The 2,757-nt window shown below is 34.3% G+C and overlaps 1 protein-coding gene across 1 annotated transcript in view; it reads left to right on the top strand.

The window, feature by feature from the left end:
- The window catches only part of LOC102753117 (epithelial chloride channel protein), a 27,627-nt gene that overhangs the window by 7,052 nt on the left and 17,818 nt on the right, over window positions 1–2,757 (top strand). Inside the window, exon 6 of the mRNA XM_006760802.2 lies at window positions 1,051–1,278. Within this exon, the coding sequence (XP_006760865.1) occupies window positions 1,051–1,278 (228 nt within the window). The remainder of the gene's footprint in view (window positions 1–1,050; window positions 1,279–2,757) is intronic.

The following is a 2,757-nucleotide window of genomic DNA, read 5'->3' as shown; positions in this document are numbered from 1 at the left end:
AGCAGGAAAACAAACTGTTAAAACTTAAAGAAAAGGTATCCAAATTTAATAATTTAGTTCTAAGTGTGAGCTTACCTTTGAAGACTTAATATTGGGAGGACATTTAAAAAATGAATGACACTTTAAAAAGTATTACGTGTAAGCTGTGAATTCCTTTCTCAATGCTGCGCTAGTTTATGAGAGCATTTTTCCAAGTTACTAAGATTTTTAAACTTGTAGAATTTCCATAGATTCTATAGTAATGAGATATTTGGCACAATTACTAGATAAAACTCACCATTAGAAAATGAAAGAGAAACAACTGTATTTCCTCATTTTTTTCCTACATTTTCATTACTTTTATAGGAGTACTAGAGGCCCAATGCACGAAATTCATGCAAGAGTGGGCCTTTGCAGCCTCGGGCAGCTGCCTGGATCCTCCCTCACAGCTGCTGGTGGCTGCCTCGATCGCGTGGCTGCAACCCCAGCTTAGTCCAGAAGGACGTCTGGTCTAATTAGCATATTATGCTTTTATTATTATAGATTATTTTATTCATGTCAGCATTCACCAGAGACAATAACAAACCCTTTTGTTAGAGTATCTGTTCTCAAGTCTCATGATCAACTATAAAGAGATAGAAAATATTTAAGCAATTAAAGAATGCTATTGTTATCCCACTTTTAGGGTGCAGCTAGAAATTACTGCAAACCCTGTTCCTTCTTCCACTAAATTGAATTCAAGGCTTGAGTCCCACCAAGAGTCTAGAAGGGAAAGTAAAAAGTTAACTTAAGCAGTTGTACCAGCCACCACCATACCACACTGCACTTAAAGAATGACCTATACCTTAAAGAATGACCAAAAAATTTTCCAGTGCATATAATGGTTTTACTTTGCATCCTCTCCCCTCAGGTACGCGAAATTAATGTCAGAATGTTAGATCATAAAATTACTTTTAATTGTCGGGAGATAAACTCTATAGAATACATATATGGCAGCCAACTGCATCATGGGAAAGGAATGTATTGCCTCACCAGTTACTGTAATATCATCTTCTAATTGGTTTTTTCCAGGTGACTGAATTTTGTACAGCAAAAACACACAATGCAGAAGCTCCAAACCTACAAAACAAAATGTGCGATCACAAAAGCACATGGGCTATAATCAGCAAATCTGAAGATTTTCAGAATGTACTTCCCATGACAGGAACGAATCCACCACCTCATCCTACATTTTCTTTGCTCAAGTCCAAACACCGAGTAGTCTGTTTAGTACTCGATAAATCTGGAAGCATGGATTCAGTAAGACATTTATTTGTCAGCTATCTTAAACTAAGATTTAAGCTAATAGAAATATAACTTTATCTTAGATTTAGCTAATTAAAATGTTTATTATTATAATAAATTTTAGCATAGAAATGTACATGGACAAGTGCTAAGACATATATTAAAAGAAATTGCTATATTAAGGTTACTGAGTTATGGATAATGTTTATTTTTAATTTTTAGTTCTAACAAACTAGAAATAATGTAACTAAAAAGAAAAAAATCATCCGTAATTACACCATTAAGCCTATGTCATTCCAATCTTTTTCTGTTTGTGTATTTGTTTTTCATCTTCAAAATGTGATTACATTTTATATGTTTTATAATATAAATTTTTTACTTACTATACCTTAAACACTCCCCATGGGGAAAAAATGATTCCATGACATAAACTTTAATGTTTGTATCATATGCACATATCATAATTTAAATAACTTATTGTTGAACATTATGGCGATTTAAATTACTAAAATTCATGTTGTGATGAACATTTTTTTATTTTTTAGTTTCTTTGTTTTTTGTTTGTTTGTTTTTAAATCTTTATTCTTCATATTATTACAGTTGTTCCTTTTTTTTCCCCCTATAGCTCCCTCCCACCCAGTTCCCACCCCACCCACTGCCCTTACCACCACCCCCACTGTCCTCATCCATAGGTGTAAGATTTTTATCCATTCCCTTCCTGCACCCCCACACCCCTTTCCACCCAAGAATTGTCAGTCCACTCCTTTTCTATGCCCCTGATTCTATTATATTCACCAGTTTATTCTGTTCATCAAATTATTTATTCACTTGATTTTTAGATTCACTTGTTGATAGATATGTATTTGTTGTTCATAATTTTTATCTTTACCTTTTTCTTCTTCTTCCTCTTCTTAAAGACCTTCCTTCAGCATTTCATATAATACTGGTTTGGTGTTGATAAACTCCTTTAGCTTTTTCTTATCTGTGAAGCTCTTTATCTGACCATCAATTCTAAATTATCGCTTTTCTGGGTAGAGGAATTTTGGTTGTAACATCTTGCTATTCATCACTTTGAATATTTCTTGCCACTCCCTCTGGCCTGAAAAGTTTCTGTTGAGAAATCAGCTGACAGTCTCATGGGAGCTCCCTTGTAGGTAACTAACTGCTTTTTTCTTGCTGCTTTTAAGATTCTCTCTTTCTCTTTAACCCTTGCCATTTTAATTATGATGTGGCTTGGTGTGGGCCTCTTTGGGTTCCTTTTGTCTGGGATTCTCTGCACTTCCTGGACTTGTAAGTCTATTTGTTTCACCAGGTAGGTGAAAAAAGTTTTCTGTCACTATTTTTTCAAATATGTTTTCAATATCTTGCTCTCTCTCTTCTTCTGGCACCCCCAAAATGTTGGTACTTTTGAAGTTGTCTCAGAGGCTCCTTACACTATCTTCATATTTTTGGATCCTTTTTTCTTTTTCTTTTTACAGTTGGGTGTTTTTTGCT

This window comes from Myotis davidii, unplaced genomic scaffold (assembly GCF_000327345.1).
Source record: "Myotis davidii unplaced genomic scaffold, ASM32734v1 scaffold156, whole genome shotgun sequence".
In the NCBI taxonomy this organism is placed as follows: Eukaryota; Metazoa; Chordata; class Mammalia; order Chiroptera; family Vespertilionidae; genus Myotis; species Myotis davidii.
The sequence above is the reverse complement of the archived record's forward strand: the minus strand, read 5'-3'. Positions and strand labels throughout refer to the sequence as shown.